General features: G+C 41.4%; 1 protein-coding gene across 10 annotated transcripts in view; it reads right to left on the reverse strand.

Annotated features, from left to right (window-relative positions):
• Window positions 1–5,415: 5,415 nt before the first annotated feature.
• Window positions 5,416–21,419, reverse strand: part of CHRM3 (cholinergic receptor muscarinic 3) — a 487,827-nt gene continuing 471,823 nt past the window's right edge. For all 10 annotated transcript variants that reach the window (XM_081569292.1, XM_081569297.1, XM_081569293.1 and 7 more), the window contains one exon: window positions 5,416–7,753. In XM_081569292.1, the coding sequence (XP_081425418.1) occupies window positions 5,962–7,734 (1,773 nt within the window). In that variant the 5' untranslated portion in view covers window positions 7,735–7,753 and the 3' untranslated portion in view covers window positions 5,416–5,961. The remainder of the gene's footprint in view (window positions 7,754–21,419) is intronic.

Raw genomic sequence — 21,419 nt, forward strand, 5'->3', positions numbered from 1 at the left:
CTTTCATGCCAAGCAAAACTACATGCAAGGATGTTTTAAGCCAAACTACAGAACTTCACCTGTACAAACAGAAGACCTATTTATAGACTCTCCAGGCTCTCCCAATATTTCACTTACTAGGACTAAGTAGAGTTGACTAATCTGGTAAAAAGTTTCTGAATACTAGAGATCAAGAGTGGATTTTCTTTCTTCCCTGTCCTCTTAATTATATTTATTACTTCAAATCTATTAAAATGTTTCTCCTTGTTGCTTAGTAATATTTTATTAGAAAATCATCATCTGAATGAACCATTTTTCATTTAATTCACTTTCCCAGCCCAATGACCTCTGGCTGCAGTTGAAACGTGGGGCATGATGTGCATGTAATTCTGATAACTATTTGCTGTATCAATCATAAAGAGTTTATTAAACATTCAACAAAATTTATTGAATGTCTACTGTCTGACAGATACTGTGCTAGCCACAGGATGAATAAGATCCGCTTTCTATCATCAAGGAAATCACAGAATCTAGGATAAAAATAGTTTGGGATTTGGCATGTAAATTACAGAATTAATAAGTATTTTGGATTTCAAGAAAGAACAAAAATAAACCTTTATAATCTGGGGATAATATTTTAGGATAAGGTTACTTGGGTAAGTGAAGTGTTATTAATACTTCTCTACAACTGAGGGTATGGCCTGATTTTCCCTTTACTTTTCATGTCGAATTTCTCACGCAACTCAGATGAGAGCCACTTTGGATTTGGGTGATTATCTGAGGGTATTCCAAGCCAGGATAAGAGTGGTAGACTCTATTGAGTCTTCCTGATTCTATCAGGGCAACTACAGTCTTAAAATTATACTAAAGTGTTTGGGGGTCCACTTCCATATGTCCAAGTGCACTGTCCATCTCTGTGTGATGCAGTAAATGTAACATGTGTCCAATTAACACCAAGACTAACACTTGCACACTTTGAAATGCAGTGACAAAATACTATGCATTCACAAACTTATGTTGAACATAGTTATTTTATGAACTTGTTTTTCTTTATCCATTTTTATAATCTCAACATGAGCCTTCTTTCTCAGACAGAAAAAGAAAATGTAATTCCCGGTTCTAAAGAGCTCTCAGCTACCATCCTGAAACCAATCTCTTGGGTCTGGAATACTTATTCACAAGGCATGAATCCTGGTAGAGACTGAATTCCTACAATATAGAGTCATGAAAACACAAGGAAAGTCAGCCTAACCTAGGACTGTAAAGGGAAACAGTAAAACTGGAGCTAGTATGGGGTGAAGTTTGTTTTGCATTGTTGAACCAAGTTTGTTGCATATGACGTGTGAGAAAAAAATACTGTTTTAGAGGAGGCGGTATTAATACAAGTAGAGATGTCAGATTGAAGAAACAATCACTGTTTTGGGTGTTGTGTTCTACACAGTTTCAGTCCATTTCAAGAAATGCCACCGAGAAACCGAAAGAAACACCAGCAACCCAGCAACTCTGCTTTTAAGGTTGTCAGGCATTAGGTGATCATCCTGGACTGAGGTATTTGCAATAAAATTCTAGGTTTATCCAGAAATTGTGAGAGTTCCTTAGAGTTTGCTGTATTGAAATATAAGGAAATAACTCTGATGGATATATAAAATCAGAATGCTTCAAGTGTTCATCAGATAAAGAATTTACATTCATCATGGTAGTTATTTACCTAATGCCCTGCCTCAATTTGACCTGTTTGCTACAAGAAGGCAAATTAAGATGCTTTTATGTTGCTAATAAGTAGGAGCAGATGGAGATGATCCAGTGAGTTTAAGGGTAAGTGACAAGCATGGCTGCTGCTGCTGCTGCTGTTAAGTCGCTTCAGTCGTGTCCGACTCTGTGCGACCCCATAGACGGCAGCCCACCAGGCTCCCCCGTCCCTGGGATTCTCCAGGCAAGAACACTGGAGTGGGTTGCCGTTTCCTTCTCCAATGCAAGAAAGGAAAAGTGAAAGTGAAGTCGCTCAGTCGTGTCTGACTCTTCGCGACCCCATGGACTGCAGCCCACCAGGCTCCTCCGTCCGTGGGATTTTCCAGGCAAGAGTACTGGAGTGGGGTGCCATTGCCTTCTCTTGACAAGCATGGCAGAGGACATGTAATTACTTGTTGACAGAACTGGGCCAAGAGTTTAGGGTTCCTCATGCTAAGTTCAGAGCTTCTTTGAGGACCTTCACTTGTCCTCTGAAGCTGCTGTGATGAACTGTCCAGTTTATCAACTCTATGTCCCCATCTGGGAATCTTCTCTACTCGGGTAAGTCTTGGGGCACCCAGAATGACCCCCAGGCTCTGCCTCTGTCTCACATTGTCTCCAACAGGCTTCTCCACTGTGCCTGAGCCTTGGTGTCCTTTCCCTTTCTAAGATAGACCCGAGGCAGCTAACTCTGCATTAGAGCTGTGCACCCCCCCTTCTCACAAGTGATGCACAAAGGGCTCTCACCCCATCCCAGAGCAATGAACTTGCCTATCTGCACACAGAAGGGGTTGACAGAGAAAGCTGCTATGCCTTCTAGATCTTAAGCTCCTGCAACTTCTAATGCTTATGCTTTCTTATCTTTTTTTTTCCTACCAGAATCTAGAACTATTATATGTGAAAGAGTGAATAGAAATGGAACTTATTTGGAGATTCAAGGCTAGATTTGAAGTCAAAGATGATTCAGGGTAATACAGAGAACTAGAGAAAGGCCATAGGTAGGTGATGGGTAAAAGATAGCAGTGAAAGTGAAAAGTGAAAGCATTAGTCACTCAGTTGTGTCTGACTCTTTATGACCCCATAAACTGTAGCCTACCAGACTCCTCTGTCCATGGAATTCTCCAGGCAAGAATACTAGAGTGGTTTGCCATTCCCTTCTCCAGGAGATCTGCCTGACCAGGGATTGAACACAGTTCTCCTGCATTGCAGGCAGGTTCTTTACCATCTGAGCCACCAGGGAAAAGGGCAGAATCAGGAGGAATACAGGATCATAGAGCGCACTTCTCTTATCCAACTGGTAGACCCTGTAGAATAGACAATGGAAGAACATGTGTGTGTATGTTGGGGTAGGGGTAGATTCCTCACATGTAGTTTATTTAGGTTAGATTCTTTTACTCTCTCAATTTTACATAATCATAAAAACTCTGCAAACCTCATTCTTATGGAATGAAGCAATTTGATTCCCATTTTGGGGATGATCATATGTAAATGCTGAATATCTTTGCTGGTGACAAGTCCTTTGAGAAATGCATGGTCCAGTTTTAAACATTTCACTACATCTTTGATTATACTTCTAAATTCTTCAAGTTCAAAATAATTTTTCTTATTTTCCTTTTCTGATAATGATCTAAGAGTTGGACATACATTTCCATAAACAGAGCCAGTGGGACATACATTTCTATAAACAGAGTCAGTCAGTATTTAAAAGCAGTTTTCACCCACAGGAGATTTAAAGATAATTCTATAATTAAACCAGTAACACAAAAAGAGAGCTGATGTCTTAGATGTCTTTCATTTCTTCCACTATCAGCATCATAAAGGGACAAGATTCAGGAGATAATCACGTTTAAGTAGACCTGTTATTAAACTTCACAGTTCCCCTAAAGCTTAGGGTTTCTCCATGTCTTAAGTTTAATTCTATCTTTTTAAAATACAGGAAACAGCCTTTCAAGAGGGAGGCAAGATAGGAGTTTCAAAGAGAATGGGAATTACTGATGTACAGGGAGACTTGAATCAGCGTTCACACATTTATTAGTGCCAGGCCAACGTGAGTAATAAAATATTATAGATGCGCTTGCTCACTAGATACGTCACAGGTTGATAAGATAACCTTCTGTAGCCTGCTACACACGTTAGAAAATAGTCTCTGTTTTTTCTTACTCTTTGGTCAAATGTGGGCCAAAAAAAAATCACTCTTTCAATTACGCAGATTTGCTTTTTTCCCCTTGTCATGTGATTTCAAACACACTGGTGGAGGGTTGCTTTGATCAGTTCCCATCAGGTTTAACTAGAACAGTATTAAACCATTACGATAAAGCTGCAGTTGACTTTTTACTACCTAGACAGAGTTCGGTACCTCCTGACACCAACAGGATGACTTTTTCCTCTTCTTAGCAACAAGAAAGCATGATATACACTACTCATTGCTCAATTGGACCTTAACAATCACTTTCAGGGGACACACCATTGTTGAAGACTGAAGAGTAATATTTATCAACATTAAATAGACACTTGGTGAAATATGCATAAATATGTCTTCTTATAAACATAACATGAAATTAAATAGTTCAGGAACACAGACACCACTGAGTACAGTTCCACTGTTGTCAAAATCTGCTGTAAACACCAGCTCACACTGAACACAGAAGCAGCTTCTAACCCGGCTCCGGGTTCACGACACAGAGACCCTGTACAGACAGAAGATTTCTCCTCAGCCCCCCGCCTCCCACCCCTCCCACTCCCCACGCAGCCCCCACAAAAGGAGAAAAGGAACCCCAACAACTATAGCAGCAACACAGATGACAGCCACAGCAGCACCCCTCCCCTCCCCCAAATAGAACAGTTAGCATTTGGGTCAATTCAGAAGAGAACACAAAAAATCACTTTTTAAGAAACATACTAAAGAAATCAATTTGCAGCAATACTTTTCAGAGTGTAATACTTTCTTCAGAGGATTTGTGACTTGCCAACCCCCACCTATTCTGGATGAAGGTCACACAATGAACACCAGAAAGCACTGGCCACAGCAAAGTGACAAGAGGTTTAAGCCCTTTTGCATTTAAAGATGTTGAGTAGCAAGAGATCGAATCCTGTGTTCCTCTCTGGCCCTCACAAGGTCTCTTCTGCTTTGCCCCAGGTAATGTTGTGCATGGAATTCAAATGTGACACTATTATTAAATTTCAAGCAGGTAAGATAGCAAAGGTTTTGGCTGGAAACATTCAGATTTGGACCATTAAATTCAAACCCGTGGATGTGACTCATTCTTTGGGCACAGAGGGGCCCGCATTTGATTTAGCTTTGTTGAGGGTGTCAACAAAGGCGACAACTTACTCAGAATCTGGTCAGACCATGGTGCTCATCTGACTCACTAGGCTGACTGTCCTGCACAGATCAGCCCAGAGGGCCTGGCTGCTGTCTGCTGCCTATTCTCCAGGAAAACAGCCCTGGTTTCCAAAACACTACTGGGTTTATTTCACTTTGATGTTGTGTTAGGATCCTACAGAAACTTTAGTCACCAAAGTACTGAAAGCATCTATTGCCAGAGTAATTTGCCAGTTCATTAATTCCCATTATATTATATACACTATGTGTGTGTGTGTGGAATTCACACACATACACACACACACACATATATATATACATATATACTTATATATCTTTTATTTGTATGAAACTCGAACTGCACAAAACAGTACTTTGCAAGAATCAAGTCCACAAAGAGAGTTTAATGACACACCGATGAGAAGATGGGGAGCTCTACTGGGACGAGGAGGTGCTGTTTTGCAACGTATGAAAGAATTTCAGAACCATGGATTCACTAGCCTGACATGTTCCACGTGGGATCCGATGGACACTTTGGGGATCCTTGGAGAGCACGTGACAATTGGGCCAGCTAGTTATGCTCACCGAGATTCCAGAGCTAATGGGAATTAAAAGACCCAGGCAGACCAATTTGGGTGTGTAATTGCTACAAAAAAATTATTTCCTTCTCTTTAAGAAAAAACAAAGTCTACTTCAGAATAAATTCCTTCATATTCAGTAATAAGCTTACTTATTTTTGGCTGAACAGGTATTTGACTTTTGATATTAAAATGGGTTTATTTAATGGACTGGGAAACAGGCAGCTTCTTTCACATCTGGGTGATAAAAACATGTTTATCAGTGCCAGAGATCTCCCCACCCTCTCCTTACTCCCTTCTAAGGTTTGTGGGTTGATGTGTGCGTTTGGTGACGGCTATTGAACGCACCCCATTCTACAAGGCCTGCTCAGGCACCCGCTTGTGGAAAATGACCGACTGTCTCTGCTGGTACTGCTGCTTGCGTCTCTTCCTCTTGTCACACTGACACAACAGCAACATCTTGAAAGTGTTTCTGAATGTTTTGTTGCACAGGGCATAGCACACGGGGTTCACGGTGCTGTTGATGTAGCACAGCCAGTAGCCCAGATTCCAATAGGTTTTGGGGATGCAGCTGTCACAAAAAGTGTTCACCAGAACCATGATATTGTAGGGGGTCCAGGTGATGATGAAGGCAAGCAGGATGGCGCTGAGGGTCTGGGCCGCTTTCTTCTCCTTGATGAGGGACATCCGTTTCCGCTTAGTGATCTGGCTTCTGGTCTTCAGAGCAAACCTTTTGGCCAGTGTAGCCTCCTTGAAGGACAGAGGTAGAGTGGCCGTGGTCTTACCCACCGAGGAGTTGACATCAGAGGCCTTGGCTGTGTCCACGGCAGACTCTAACTGGATGGGAAGCTTGGAGAAGCTTTTCTGGAAGCTGCCTCCGTCGTCCATGCTCTGCTGGGCCTGAAGTTTGCTGGTTTTCCTCTCCAAGCCCACCGTCCCCAGCTCCTCCTCCGGCACCTGCAGGTTGTCAGATGAGGGTAGTTTGGTGGAGTTGAGGATGGTGCTGTGACCTGGGAGCTTGAGAACGATGGAGTAGATGGCTCTGGTCTCCGAGCCAATGTCCTCCTCATCGGATGAGGCGGAGTTCTCCAGGGAGGCAGCAGCATCATTGTTATTCCAGCTGTCGCTGCTGCTGTGGTCTTGGTCCATCTGCTCAGCGCTTGGCTTCCAGCTCTTGGTCGTGAACCAGAAGTGGCAGCGTCCGTACTTCCTCCTGGCTGAGCGTTTCATGCTCTGCTGCTGGAGCTCATAGCTGCTGCAACTTCGAGAACTGCCCGTGGGGTGGACAAAGTTTTCTGCCTCGGCCTCTGTTCCAGAAGCCTGCAGCCCAGCAAGTTCTTTGGTACGTTTTTCAGTTTCCTTATAGATCCTCCAGTATAAAATAGTCATGATGGTGACAGGCATATAAAAGGCAGCGATGGCCGTACCAAAGGTGATGGTGGGCTCGCTGAGGAACTGGATGAAACATTCCCCTGGAGGCACAGTTCTCTTCCCAACAAAGTATTGCCAGAACAAGATGGCAGGAGCCCAAAGGATGAAGGAGATGACCCAAGCCAGACCTATCATCACACCAGCTCGCTTTGTTGTTCGTTTGGCTCGGTACGTGAGTGGCCTCGTGATGGAGAAGTATCTGTCAAAGCTGATGACCAGAAGGTTCATGACGGAGGCATTGCTAGCCACGTAGTCAATGGACAGCCAGAGGTCACAGGCCAGGTTCCCTAACGCCCATCGGTTCATGATGATGTAGGTAGTAAACAGATTCATCGAAATGACCCCAATAATCAGGTCAGCACAGGCCAAACTTAAGAGGAAGTAGTTGTTGACTGTCTTCAGCTGCTTGTTGACCTTGAATGCCACTATCACCAGGATGTTGCCAATGATGGTCACCAAGGCAAGGATGCCTGTTAAGAATGCAATGAAGACCACCTGCCAGATGGTATGACCTCCTAGAGGGTCACTGGTGGTGCCATTTGGAGAGGAGAGATTCCCAGCTGCCCGAGAAATGTTGTAGCTGCCAAAATGAGTAACCGTTCCTGGGGGCAGCCCTGTATCCGAAGGGCCGTGAATCCAGGAAGAGCTGATGTTCAGAAACAAGGGTGAGGTTGTATTGTTATTGTGCAAGGTCATGGTGACTCTCTGACATAGTCTGGGGAGAAAAGAGAAAAGATGGAGTCAGGACCATTACTGCCCTCACTGGATTTGTTTTCTGCATTGCATTCTCTAAAAGACATGGAAGACATATCATCGGATGATGTGTGTGCCCCCAAGGACTGTAGTCCACCAGGCTCCTCTGTCCATGGGATTTTCCAGGCAAGAATACTGGAGTGGGTTGCCATTTCCTTCTCCAGGGGATCTTCTCAACCCAGGGATGAAACCTGGGTCTCCTACACTGCAGGCAGAGTCTACATTCTGAGCCACCAGGGGAGCCCTATTAATATGAACCTGAGATGGGCCTGCACATCAGGTTCATTCTCTCATTTTAAAGATCATGAGTTGTCAACTTTATTTCAATAAAAATAAATAAATTAAACCAAGGTGAGGAGCACAGGATAGGCACAGATTGATTTGTTCGAGGTAGCACAATTGGCTGGTGGCATGCTTTCTGTTTTTTCTCCACATTTTCCACATTTCTACAGACCACAAATACTTCCACATGATGGCGATATCAAACAAAATCTTCCTTCCTTCTCATATTTTGAAAAGTAGGGGAAATATCGTAGATGCACTTATGATATCCAGCACCGCTTTATCCTCATGCTACATGAGAAATTGATCTTACTCATTTGCATTTTATCCACCTGGGCATTTACCTATCCCAAGCTTTAGACATAAGCAACTCTAAGGCAATTCCAGCCATGTAAGCCTCATTGGAATAAGCAACAACAGCCTGGAGCAGGGGGGGAAGTAAGCATATAATCACATCACTTTATATTTTCTCTTTGACACACAGTTAGAAAAAGGAATGTACTGGTTCTCTGTAATGGTTGGAAACAGTATATAAGGCAGCTATCTTTTGCTTGATAATATGCAGAACCCTGACGAGACTGTTCTGAACTGAACAGTCTGAACCGAACCAGTTCTGAATATTTCTAGTATTTAGATACGTTATCTCTAGTTATGAAAAAGCATTTAGTACCACACACATATGCAATAAATAGTTGCAAAACTAAAATTAGTTCTTTGAAAAAAAATATTTTTTTAATTTGGCAGCACTGGGTCTTAGTTTCAGCACATGGGATCTTTTTCAGCTGTGGCATGCAGAATCATTTTTAAAGTTGTGACTTGTGAGATCTAGTTCCCTGATCAGGGATCCAACCTGGAGCCCTTGCATTGCAAGCAAAGTCTTAACCACTGGACCATGCAGGAAGTCCCAGTTCTTTTTTTTTTAATTTTATTTTTAAATTTTATATTAGAGTATAGTTAATTTACAATGTTGTGTTACTTTCAGGTGTACAGCAAAGTGATTCAGTTACACATACACATATATTCATTATTTTTCAAATTCTTTTCACATAGAGGTTATTATAGAATATGAGTAGAGTTCCCTGTTTGATATACAATAGGTCCTTGTTGATTATTTATTTTATATATAGTAGTACATATATGTTAATGTCAAGCTCCTAATTTATCCCTCCCCCACCCACGTTTCCACTTTGATAACCATAAATTTGTTTTCAAAATCTGTAAGTCTGTTTCTGTTTTGTAAATACATTCATTGGTATCAGGTTTTGTTTTTTTTTTTGCAATTAGTTCTGTCAATCACTTGTTACCAAAATAAATAAATGACCAAGAATTGTTACAATGAATGCATCTCTAGTAAGACCCTCCAAGCTGTCAAGGAAAGCCTTAGGTTGAGACCTGCTTCAACCTCTTAGATCCTCCAGGCTTGTACTTTAATGTCACAGCTGACTCTGGGATTCTCATACCACCAGTCTCTGTGGACTTTATTCAGTGAATCATTCCTCGATGAGTGTCATACCAAAAACTCAACATTTGAGAATCACAGCAAAAATCTATTGAGACCACGGTCTAGTGTGTTGCGGCTCTTGGTTAAAAGTGTTCAACTGTAAACGTTTACAGTGCAAATATGTTGACATGTGCACATGGTAAGAGTCCTAAATTAAGCCTTTAGATACTGCAGGTCAGGGCAGCTTTCAAAGGAGTGCAGGGAGGTTCACAGAATGCCTTCTGGAAACAGCTTAAGGAGTAGCAAGAAGATTCTGGAGTCCCAAAGGCATAGGTTCAAAGCTTAGTTCAAAAACTTCCTGAGGGTGAGATCTTGGGTATTATTTAACCTCTTTGAGTCCCAGTTTCCTCACTGAGAAATGAGAATGAAACATTTTGTATAATGGAATAAATTCAACCTAGAATCCAATAGTAACTGGTCAAAGAAAGTTTGTCTCTTATCAAAGTTGGCTTAAAACTCTACATTCAGAAAACTAAGATCTTGGCATCTGGTCCCATCACTTCATGGCAAATAGATAGGGAAACAGTGGAAACAGTGACAGATTTTATTTTGGGGGGCTCCAAAATCACTGCAGATGGTGACTGCAGCCGTGAAATTAAAAGATGTTTGCTCTGTTATGACCAACCTAGATAGCTTATTAAAAAGCAGAGACATTACTTTGTCAACAAATGTCTGTCTAGTGAAAGCTATGGTTTTTCCAGTAGTCATGTATGGATGTGAGAGTTGGACTATAAAGAAGGCTGAGCACTGAAGAATTGATGCTTTTGAACTGTGGTGCTGGAGAAGACTCTTGAGAGTCCCTTGGAGTGCAAGGAGATCCAACCAGTCCATCCTAAAGGAGATCAGTCCTGAATATTCATTGGAAGGACTGATGCTGAAGCTGAGACTCCAATACTTTGGCCACCTGATGCGAAGAACTGACTCATTTGAAAAGACCCTGATGCAGGGAAAGATTGAAGGCAGGAGGAGAAGCGGACGAGAGAGGATGAGATGGTTGGATGGCATCACCGACTCAACGGACATGAGTTTGAGTAAACTCTGGGAGTTGGTGATGGACAGGAAGGCCTGGCGTCCTGCAGTCCATGGGGTCACAAAGAGTCAGACACGACTGAGCGACTGAACTGAACTGAAATGAACTGAAAGTACTTAGACCAGAGCTTGCTTATAGTATATGCTGCAGAAGTACAGTGTCTGCCATTTTATTTTATTTTCATTTTATTCTTTACTGAACAGTGAATTTACTTTGGTGGTCAAAGAGTTCAACTTAGTGCAATAATAAATGATAGAAGGAAATATTTATTAGACACTTCCTACATGGTACACATTTTGCAAATCATCATATGCACTATCTTATTTAATTTTTAAAATAACATCATTTTTAACAGGAACTTGAGACCCATATAGATAAGTGACTTGTCTAAGAATCAAGCTAACGAGTAAAGATAAAGGGACAGAGATTCATCCCCAGATAATCTGAGCCTATTGCCTCTTTGTTTAACTGTGGTATTCCTCTGCCTCACCATCAGGTCATCCATACAACTGTGCCATGCTTAGTCACTCAGTCATGTCTGACTCTTTGTGACCCCATGGACTGTAGTCCCCCAGGCTCCTAACTAGTTCCTCCTAACTGGGTACAATTCCTTATATACCTCTTTAAAGTCTAATTGAAGAATATTTAAAGTGACTATATGTGGTATATATGTATCGTGTGTATGCATACATGACTGGATGTATGCAAGCACACACACCTTTACATTCATAAATATACTTACATACATTCATTTCAGCACCATTTGCAATAGTAGAACATTGTAACTAGTCTAAATATAATGTATTATTGTATTACAGAGGAAGTGAAAGTGAAGTGAAGTCGCTCAGTTGTGTCCAACTCTTTGCGACCCCATGGACTGTAGTCTAAAAGGCTCCTCTATCCATGGGATTTTCCAGGCAAGAATATTGGAGTGGGTTGCCTAGTTTAAAAACTGTGTAATCCATCACTATTTTCCAATAGATGAAATCTACATTCCACTAATTTCCAATGACAGGTAATCACTGCGTTTTTTTTTTTCTTCATTTCTTTTTACTTTTCTGGGTTTTATTAGGTGCTGTCAGCTCATCTATATCTCCAGCTCCCTCTTAAAGGGATGTCCATATTTAGGAAGGGCTACATGCTGTTTGGGGTACTCAACAGCATTTACGAATTTTTCCAAGGTACATAGGGATTCCCTGGTAGCTCAGCTGGTAAAGAATCTGCCTGCAATGCGGGAGACCTGGGTTCGATCCCTGGGTTGGGAAGATCCCCTGGAGAAGGGAACAGCTACCCAGAATACTCCAGTATTCTGGCCTGGAGAATTCCATGGACTGTATAGTCCATGGGGTCACAAAGAGTCAGACACGACTAAGCGACTTCCACTTTCACTTTCCAAGGTACATACATGGAAAGTCAATGTGCTTTCTCTTCTCCATGCAAATCCCAGTTTGGCATAGTTCTAAAGGTGTTTGCCTTGGTACCTCCTCCACTGCACCTATAGCTACATATATGAGATCAGCCTTGTCGTTAGTGAGACACCTTTGCTCAATAACCTGCCTCTGAAGTTAATGACCACTCTTCTATTAGGGGGTTGAGGATGCCTGTCCAAAGTCCTCTACTATGTATGTTCAGATAAGGGTTATTTTTTTTCCTATCACTCTTACTCATGCATTTCTCTTTTTCAGACACCATACCCTTGCTAATTTTTTATATACAGACAATCCCCAGATTTTTGACTTTATAATGGTATGAAAGTGATATGCATTCCAGCAGAAATCAAAGTTTGAATTTTGATGTTTTCTCCAGATGAGTGATATGAGTTATAGGACTTTCTCATGATACTAGTGGAGAAGGCAATGGCAACCCACTCCAGTACTCTTGCCTGGAGAATCCCATGGATGGAGGAGTCTGGGAGGCTGCAGTCCATGGGGTTGCTGGGAGTCGGACATGACTGAGCAACTTCACTTTCACTTTTCACTTTCATGTATTGGAGAAGGCAATGGCAATCCACTCCAGTGTTCTTGCCTGGAGAATCCCAGGGACGGCAGAGCCTGGTGGGCTGCCATCTGTGGGGTCGCACAGAGTCGGACACGACTGAAGCGACTTAGCAGCAGCAGCAGCAGCATGATACTAGGCAGTGGCGGAGAGCCACAGGTCTCTCAGCCGCACGATCAAGAGGGTAAACAATGGGTATACTAACAACCATTCTGTACCCAGACAACCATTCTGGATTTCACTTTCAGTACAGTATTCAGTAAGTAATATGAACCATTCAATTTCATTATAAAATAAGCTTTGTATGAGATGTTTTTGTCCAACTATAGGCTCATGTGAGTGATTGTCCTAAGTAGGTTAGGCTAAGCTATATGTTAAGTAAGTTAGGTATATTACACACATTTTCAACTTAACAACATTTTCAACTTACAATGTGTTCATCAGAAGTATCCCTATCATAAGTTGAGGAAGATCTGTGCTCTCTGAACAGCTTTTATATTTCCACCACCTTTCACTCCACAGCTTCCTGGACATAGCAGTTAAGTCCCCTTGTCAGGGCTTCCCTGGTGGCTCAGTGGTTAAGAATCCACCTGCCACTTTCTTTACCAAATAAAACTCTGAGCTGTAACCAAGCTGTAATACTTAAAAAAAAAAAAAAAAAAAGAATCCACCTGCCAATGCAGGAGACATGGCTTCAATCCCCGGTCTGGGAAGATCCCACATGCCACAGAGCAACTAAGCCTGTGCTCCACAATTACTGAGCCTGTACTCTAGAGCCTAGGAGCTGCAACTACTGAGCCTGCATGCCACAACTACTGAAACCCTCACTCCAGAGCGAGAAACCGCTGCAACGAGAAGTCTGTGTACCACAATGAAGAGTTTTAGCCCCCAGTAGCCACAACTAGAGAAAAGAGAGTGCAGCAACAAAGACCCAACACAGCCAAAAATACATGCATAAATAAATAAAATATAAAAAAAGTCTCCTTGTCCACTGCTAGGGTTGTGTTCAGCTGATTTTACATTCCTTGCTTCATCTTACTCCCTCCTCACTCCAGTCACTGGCGTGCTCTGAATCTCATGTAACCTTTTACAGCACCTTTTAAAGTGCCTTAAATACTAATTTTCCACTCTCATGTCATATGGAATTGATCACATCCTGCAGAACTATTTTCATCACTTAGGCCATGCTGATATTATTATAAATAAATACCGTGGCTAATAATCCCAGTGCTTTATATAAAAAGATAATATATCAATCTTCTTTTTCTTTTTTTGCTTTTTATCAAGACCATGGTGGATGTCTGTTATTTGTCTTTCCTTCAGTCATTCTTTAGGAAGTGGCCTGTCATCTACAGTATGTATTTCTGGATGGTCATCAATCACATGGTTCTGATTCCTCTACCTTAGTTATGGGCCTGAATAACATGCAAACAGGAGCAGTAAGAATAAATTTGGGGAATTGATATGGATGCTGGCAAGAAAGAGGGTAATTCTCTGTTCCTTGGGATTCTTGGGTGCTGCTGACTATTTATACCCACATGAAAAACTGATGAAGCCCGTAAACATAGAGGAAAGATATGGGGGAAGGAGAGAGATGGGAAGGAATGTGAGGGAACAGAGATGGTGTGATCATGATGGCCTTTCAAATCTGGATCAAGCCATTCCTGAAGTCAACCCCACCACTTGAATTTGCCAGTTATATAAGCTAACCACTTCCTTTGCTGTCTGGTCTACCTGAGAAAGGTTACTGTCACCTGTACCTGAGAGGGTCCTTATCAACATAACAGTCATGTGCAACATCAACACTTTTCACTGGACCACTACTAGCTTTAGATCATTAAGATCAGTGCTACTGAATTCAATAAGTCAAGACTCTGCCTTCCAGGGACTTATACCTTAGATGAGAAACAGGACATAGGTAAAATAATTTTCAAAAGCACAAAATTTTTAGGCAATGTCAAATTGCTACCTGGAAGTAACACATTATGTTTAAATTCAATATCAACTCATTTTGCTCATCTGATATAATGGTAAAGAATATAAGTAGGAATTTTGGAAATAAGCCAGAGACCAATTCTCTCTTTCAGTTCATTTCTGTGAATCGTCAAGAGCACCACAAGTTGTATACTATTCCAGTCCAATTATGCTTTGTTGGAATACAGAATATAAAAGCAACAAGAATTGAGGAAAGACACCTACAGTTCAGACCAGCTATCTATAATGTGTTCATTAAATACCTGCCCTGGTATTCCAGGCATTAGAGCCTTTTTGACTCATCATTAGAAAGCCTGTGAATCATGAACTGTTAAGTGATCTTTGACCTGAATTCTTTGTCATACTTACCAGTGGTAATTGTTCTTTTTATAATTCAACATTAATTCAATATCTAATACCACTTAAAATTTCAGATACTATGTGTATTAGCACTATGCCTGAAAAAACAATGTGCATACCTTAATTGAAAAATAATGCTATTGGAAAAATGACTCTGATAGACTTATTGATGCATGGTTGCTACAAACTTTCAATTTATAAAAAATGAAGTATCTATGAAGAGGAGTAAAGCTAAGTACAATAAAACAAGATACATCTCTTCCGGCCTAAATGGAGACTAATATAGCCAGAAAAGCTCAGAAAGCTCAGAAATAAATCCATGTATATATGGTCAATTGATCCTTAAATACTCTTAGTAAAGACAGAGCTTTAGAGATAAGGTCTATTGAGCTGCAGACACATCGATCTTTGAGCATCAAGGGATGGTATAGTAGCCTAAACAGTAGGCAAATGAGAAAGATCTTCTCCCAACCTTCACTTAGGTCCCTGTACCTGAGACATTTTCCATGATCATCTCTCTGGACTCTGTGTCACTGTTCCAGATTCATCTCATAAAAGGAATCCTCTGCTTTGGGAGGATGTCTTACTGGTGTACAGTTTGACATCAGAAAAACCTGACCAAAAGTTCATAAGGAGTATAATAAAAATATTAATAAAATATCCTTATTAGATATGACAGTCACTCAATCCCTTTCTTCCTGTATAGCTCTCATTTTATAAGTAACATGTGACTTTCTAAGAATCAGGGGTTCTAGGTGAGACTCAAATGATACAGTGATAAACCTGGACTTAATGTCTTCGGTTTAAGGTGCTTTTTCTGAGAAGAGATGATCACTTCTATGCTCCATACTCTCTTCCTCATCCTGACTCAACAGCTTATATGCTGTATAGGTAGTAAATTTTGAGTCAAGAGAGCAGAGCTGATTCTCACTGAAGTGACTTCTGTCAGAGAGGAGGAGAGCTAAGGGAAACTTTGCTTTTGAATGCTCAAGAACAAACAGATGTTGGGACCAGAGATGCCTGTAAGCCTGCTGCTTTAATACTTTATAAGTGGTCCCAGGTAGGAATTCTAGGAGTGCAGCCTGCATAAGGGCAAATGGGGTCATCCAGTAGGAGCAGAAGTGGGCAGGGGGCAGGCTCTAGGTCCCCTCTGGGATCTACAGCAGGTTCCTGCCCTGTTCAAGTGGGAGCTGGTAACTGGGGTCCTGGGACATTTAGGGCATTGCTATTGAAGTGGTCCAGGCCCCAGACCGCAGGCAAAGGAGTGCAAAGCAACATAATCTGCCCGTGGGTGAGGCCAACACCTTTGAGAGCCCTCCTGGATTCTGGGCGGAGGACAGTTCTTTAATGTGGGTTAGTAACAACTGTACATACAGGATGGTTCTTGATTTCATCTCTGAGTGTATATTTTTCTAAATCGTTTTTACTACATTCTATCTAGGAGCACAAGCAGAATGGATTCACTTCGTTTTAAAAAAGTCAGGAGCTATAATATAAAGTGGGCCAGCATGAGAATAAACAAGAAAAGAAATAGAATTGAACAGGATATACCAGAGCACAAACCACATAATGACCTAAGTATTGTTTCACGGAAGTTCTGTTTAGCATGGGCACACACACACACACACACACACACAAACACATATTCAATACACAGTCATGATGTGAAATGTATTTTGTACTGTGCGTCATGATCAACCATGTTTCAAAACCACTGCAGTGGATAATTTGACATCTTTTATTTAAATTTAAAATAAGACTGAAAGAGAAAACATCAAAGAACAATTTGAGAGTACTAAGTTTAGAGGAAAGTGAAGAACAATCGTAAGAAATTTCCTCCCTTCCCCCTAGTTGTGGAATAAAAAATATTATGGGGTTAAACATCTTGTAAAATATACAGATGACGTTTAAAAATTAAAAAAATACGTGTTTAAATATCTGACATGAAAACACATGTTAAAGTTCTTAGAGAATCCTAAAAGGCCAATATAAATCTGAAGACTTTAAATAATGGATTCCAAGGAGACAAACTTTGTTTTCTCCAACCATTCTGGCAGCTCATTCTGAAAAAAAGACTGAGGCTTCTCAATTTTTAAACCTCCTGAACTCAGAAAAAAATGTGTAACTTACTTTTTAATATAAGTCTGAGTGAGTTCGACTATTATTATTGTGTTAATCATGAACAGAGGAAACCAAAAATATCTTTGTAATTCACAAACATGCTTTTCTCTAAGACCAAATGTTTAATGCTTCTTCCATATTTGGAATCCAGTACACATCATGTTGCAGGGCTTGTTTTGAGTTTCTCTTGGACTGCTTTCTTTGCTAAGAGTGTGTCTCTGTTTTCTGTCACAATTACCACCACAGCATTCAACAGCTGAAATGACTTCCCAAAGCGAAGTTGGTCGCACACAGGAAATGCCATCGCTGACCACTAGGTGGCAGAACTGACTCGGAGAACAACCAACCCTGCTTGCGCCAAAGCGCCGCCTGTTTCCCAGGCTGCTGACAGGGAAACTTCAGCTTAGTTCAGTCACGCAGTCCGTGGAGGATATCAAACAGGATCAACACACGCTCGGCAATCAAACATGTCTTTAAAGGGCATCCAACCTTTTCAGACGCTCACAGTCAGAATCAAACTCTGTGAACTTAGCTCGTGTGATTCATTTCAAGCCGCAGGGAGGACAGATGAGCCCTAATATGGTGCAGTCGCTCCTGGTGCAAACAGAACATCTCAGAAGCCAAAACTGGAACAGAATTTCATTTTAAAAGGACAAAGCTTGTTTTCAAAAAGTGGATGCATCGTGCTGCCTCCCTTGGTTGCCGCCTTTCATAGGTTTTATTCAATTTGACAACAAAAATGAAGGATGCTTGGAAAAGTTCTTGCATCAGCACTGACTAGGCATAGCAATTGCTACTAAAGTAACACGATTTTACCTCAAAAACAAAAGCTTAAGCGGGAATAATGGTCGTCTGCCTCAGTACTCCCAAGCCTAAAATCTCTGTTGTTAGAACTTCTAGAGATATGACAAGAAATGAGAAACGTAGATGAAGAAGTTCTTTCTAAATATCTGTAAGCCTACTTTGCCCACGGGAGTCCACACACTCCTCCTGTGGTCCTTTTCTGAGGGAAAAACAGGGACAATGTACAGCTGCTGGATTTGCTTCCACTGAAAACCTTTATGACTGCAGATATGTTCAGTAGGGTTTCAACATTCTGCAAATTCATTGCTATTTATTTCAAAGACTGTGCTTCTGTAATGCTATTAGAGCTAATATATATTAATTGTAGAAATAATTTTGATTGGAAATCTTTTAGTGAAAACAGTCATTTGGGCTAAATATTTCTGACATGTCGGTTTATGTTTGGAAAGGATAATTGGGAAGAAAGTTCTTTTGGCTTGAATTTGACGTCTAATGATTACTCTTTGGGCTTCCCTGGTGGTTCAGTTGGTAGAGAATCTACCTGCAGTGCGGGAGACCTGGGTTCACTCCCTGGGTTGGGAAGATCTCCTGGAGAAGGGAATGGCAACCCACTCCAGTATTCTTGCCTGGAGAATTCCATGGACAGAGGAGTCTGGCGTGCTATAGTCCATAGGGTTGCAGAGAGTTGGACACAACTGGGCAACTAAGCACACAGCACATGATTAAATTATAGGAGTTATGATTTTTTTCAAGGTCCACATTTATCAGAGTTATTTATTTTTGCATCTGAACACAGACCATACCTCTGATTTCCTTTTAAACTGCAACCTGTATGCACCACCACCTCCTCATCCATCCATGTACAGAAGACTGTTTGCAAAATGCAGAAGTAGAGTACATGTGGAAAACAGTGTAATGAGTCCTGCAACAGTGCATTAGGGCCAGAAACAGACTGATTCTGCCACACAGGCAAGCTGTCTGAGCACTCTGATCCTGCTTTCTCATCTATAAAATGAGGATTATCATTCTTGAGGATTGGATAGGATAGTAGAAAGCACTCAGGGTAGTCAGATAGGTCCATGAAAGCTTCTCAAAAAATGGTTAAGACTAATTGAATAATTTTCTATGACTGTTTGAGTTTATAGATTGGCTTTTTTCAAGGCTCACAAGAGCTGGCATTTGTTGAGCATAAAAACACATTTGTTGGTTGATTTCTCAAACCAGGGTGACTCTGCCCCTATTTGGCAACATCTGGGGACATTTCTTGTCACAAGTTGGGGAGAACATGTTACTGGCCAGGAGATGCTGATAAACATCCTACAATGCACTGGACAAGTCCCTACAATACAGAATTATCGAGCCCAAGAGGTCAGTAGTGCAGAAGTTAAGAAACTCTAGTATAAAGAGACAACAGACATGTAGAAAATGTCACAACATTCCATTTGCCAGGAAAATCTGGAAAACATCCTGGCACTTACACACCTGGCATACTCTAAGTCTCTTCCTAAATCAGCTCACATTTAATTTCTCTGGAAATCACACTCTCCACCTCTCCCCACCAGGATGAATCTCATATTCATTTATGCAGCTCTTCCATCGTTATTTCAGATAGTCAGTGTGTCCGAGGGCTTACTGCAGGCCTTGCACTGGGGACAGAGTTCTTGTTGTCCAGGAACCACTAGGAGACACCATCAACTAAACAAAATCACTGCCACACAGGGAGAAAGGCGAGGCTATTTTGTGAGTGTGAAGAACATGAACTTCAGGCTGCCAAGCACTAAAAACAGAACACAGCCTTCTGAAGACATGGCGCAGCCTATGCCAAGTCCACCGCTCAGTGGTCCTGCATGCCCTGCACATCCTGCCATCCCAGCACACAGCGATTCAACTTGTCTCCCTCACTACACTGGAGGTTCCATCTTCTGCTATTTGACTTTTTACTCTGACATGCAGCATAATTTCTTTCCCAGTGTAGACCCAGAACTATTTGCCTCCACCCAGCATCATCACTGAGGTTAACATTATTGGGCACGAGAACTAAGAACAAGAACAGAAGGGCTCAGGGGATACGCTTGGAGAATGTGGAGGTGGTAGGAAGGACATTGTATTTGCAACAGGCTCAGGGCTCCAGATGTAGAGAGTGCTGAGAAACTACTCTGGGATTCTCAAAGTGACCTTAGATATGGTGGCATCTGGCTGGGACTGATCCCAGAAAAGAGGATTTGGTGGAATCCATCTTTGTGAACTGGGAGAGGGTGAGGCTGGGAAAGAGAAGCCTCTCCTGGACCACCAGGCTATTCTCCAGAGCCACGTCAGCCTCTTCCACCTCAGAGAAAGAGAGATGGGTTCCCAAGCAACCACACCCTCTCTTTCAAGGTTCATCTTGCAGTCAGCACAGTACAAACACAGAGTTCTCTGGAAAAAACAGCATCACATGATGCACAAATTTTGTAATCCCTCTTTTCTGCTCCAGCATGTACCCTGGACCTCACCACCTTCACGCCTGTCACATGCTCTGACGGCATTAGGACAAGGTGGCAGCCTGGGCTTGAGTCCTTGCTCACTGTTTACCACTTGTTGTGCCTCTGGTTAGTGACAAAAGCTCTGAGATCCTCAGTCTCCACATAAGAACATTAAGAATAGCAATAATAGTAAATTGCAGTCCACTCTAGTATTCTTGCCTGGGAAACCCCATGGACAGAGGAGCCTGGTGGGCTTTAGTCCATGGGGTCACAAAGAGCTGGGCATGGGAGAGCAATGAATTTCAGGTAATAACAGCAGTGCTGTATGGCTGTGAAGCAGATTAAGTGAGAGAACAGGTGAAGCATCTAATACAACTGTCATCACTCAACAGATGTTTTGTAAGTGGGAGACCCCTCTTCTCCCACCTCATCCTCACACTCAGAACTGGGGTCCCTGGAATATGCCAGCAAGGTGGACACGATGAGGTGACCACTTGGACTGGCAGCCACCTGTGCCATTCCCTGTTTTAAAATATTTGAAATATTACTCTGTGTATATATGTATTTTCATTTGACTACTTAGGTTATAAATCTTCAGGGACAGTACCAAAGGTTTACTTTTGCTTTCCTCTTTTCTTTCCTCCTTTCTTTTTTTCAAGTTTCCAAGTCTTTCTTAGAACTTCTAATGGTGATTAAAATAAAGTGGCTTCTCAATAGATAACACGTCTAGTGGATGGATATTTGATATACATGATTAATAAAATTTATTTTTATTAATATAAAGCTAAATTTTATTAATATAAATATTAATCTTATTAATATAAAATATGTATTTATATTTTATTAATAAATGCTAACTTTTTCTTATAAAAGCAAATCAGGCAAGAAAAAGACATAGTGATCATGATTTCTCTCAACAACTTGAAAACAAACAGCCCTGAAGATCACAACAAATTCTACTGAAGAAGATGCATTGGACGATGGGGAGAAGGAGGCAGAATACAAAGTGGAAAAACTCTACCACTCATTAGAGTAAAAACCTAGCAAGATGGCTTTAGATACTCAGTGAAGAATTTTATGCATGGTTAAGAGCTTTAAA

This window comes from Giraffa tippelskirchi, chromosome 2 (genome assembly GCF_054371585.1).
Source record: "Giraffa tippelskirchi isolate mGirTip1 chromosome 2, T2T-mGirTip1v1.2.pri, whole genome shotgun sequence".
In the NCBI taxonomy this organism is placed as follows: domain Eukaryota; kingdom Metazoa; phylum Chordata; class Mammalia; order Artiodactyla; family Giraffidae; genus Giraffa; species Giraffa tippelskirchi.